This window comes from Copadichromis virginalis, linkage group LG1 (assembly GCF_057382275.1).
Source record: "Copadichromis virginalis isolate Kocher_CV1m ecotype Utaka linkage group LG1, C_Virginalis_male_GT1.1, whole genome shotgun sequence".
Taxonomy (NCBI): domain Eukaryota; kingdom Metazoa; phylum Chordata; class Actinopteri; order Cichliformes; family Cichlidae; genus Copadichromis; species Copadichromis virginalis.
Window position 1 is genome coordinate 42,558,338 of NC_140618.1, and position 1,243 is coordinate 42,559,580.

The 1,243-nt window shown below is 51.2% G+C and overlaps 1 protein-coding gene across 1 annotated transcript; it reads right to left on the bottom strand.

The window, feature by feature from the left end:
* Positions 1 to 246: 246 nt before the first annotated feature.
* LOC146719360 (uncharacterized) lies at positions 247 to 948 on the bottom strand. Its single transcript, XM_085462489.1, has one exon. The coding sequence runs from the start codon at positions 946 to 948 to the stop codon at positions 247 to 249; it is 702 nt and encodes a 233-aa protein (XP_085318615.1).
* Positions 949 to 1,243: the final 295 nt, after the last annotated feature.

Consider the following 1,243-nt stretch of genomic DNA (forward strand, 5'->3'; position numbering starts at 1 on the left):
TTCTCACCTGATCAGCTGTGAAGTAGATGTGAGGCTGGGCTGGAGTGGGGGGTAGGGCTCGCTTTGTTGTGGATAGATGTGTGGATAGGGGTGAAGCAGGGTTGTGGTGAGAGGAGAGCTCAGGTGACAATGGCATTGCACCCGGAGGGGGGGGCGGCAAATGGAGGGGGGGTTAATGGAACCTGGGGGGTGGGAGAGGTGATCAGTGGGCCATTGTCAAATCTGTTAAAAAACAGATTCAAGTCGTTAGCCCACCCCCGGCCAGCAGACACTGTGGCTCCTCCATTGTCCTGGAAGTGTCCAGAGATTCATGTTCCTCCAGACGTCTCTGACATTTTTCTGTTGGAGTTGGTTTTCCATCTTCCTCCTGAAGCGCTCCTTGCCTTCTTGGATCTTGTATTTAAGATTCTTTTGGACTTTCTTAAGTTCCTCCTTGTCTCCCGACCAGAAAGCACTCTTCTTCTTGTTCAGCAGGGCCTTCAGTTCTGGGGTGACCCACGGTTTATTGTTTGAGAAACACTGTATCTTCTTGGTAGGCACAGTGTTCTCAACACAGAAATGAATGTAGTCCGCGATGCAGTGAATGAGGGCGTCGATGTCCTCACCATGAGGCTTGCAGAGTTCCTGCCAGTCTGTGCATTCAAAACAGTCTCTTAAGGCCTCAGTGCATTCCTCAGACCACACCTTTATTACCTTCTTCGTGGGGGAGTTCCTGTTCACCATAGGAGTGTAGGTGGGGTGGAGAAGGACCAGGTTGTGGTCTGAGTGGCCAAGCGGGGGGAGGGGTGATGCACTGTAAGCCTGCTTTGTGTTGGCAAACAATAGATCCAGGGTTTTGCTGTCCCTTGTATGGCAGTCAACGTACTGGGATAAGTTTGGGAGAGTGACAGATAGTGAGGCATGATTGAAGTCCCCAGAAATAATAATGAGGGACTGCGGATGTGCCATCTGTAGCTGAGACAGTGGAGTGAATGTAATCACAGGCTGCTGTAGCGTCGGCCGAGGGTGGGATGTAAACAGTCAGCACAATAACGTGTGAAAATTCCCTGGCCAGGTGGTATGGCCGGACGCTAACTGCCAACAGTTCAATGTCTTTGGTACAGCTCTGTTCCTTCACAGTGATGTGCCCTGGGTTACACTGCACAGAGACATGCCATCTTCAGAAGTTTTCTGATGACTCTGCGGTGGTTGGATGCATCAGCAGGGATGATGAGACAGAGTACCGGGCTGTGGTCGACTCCTT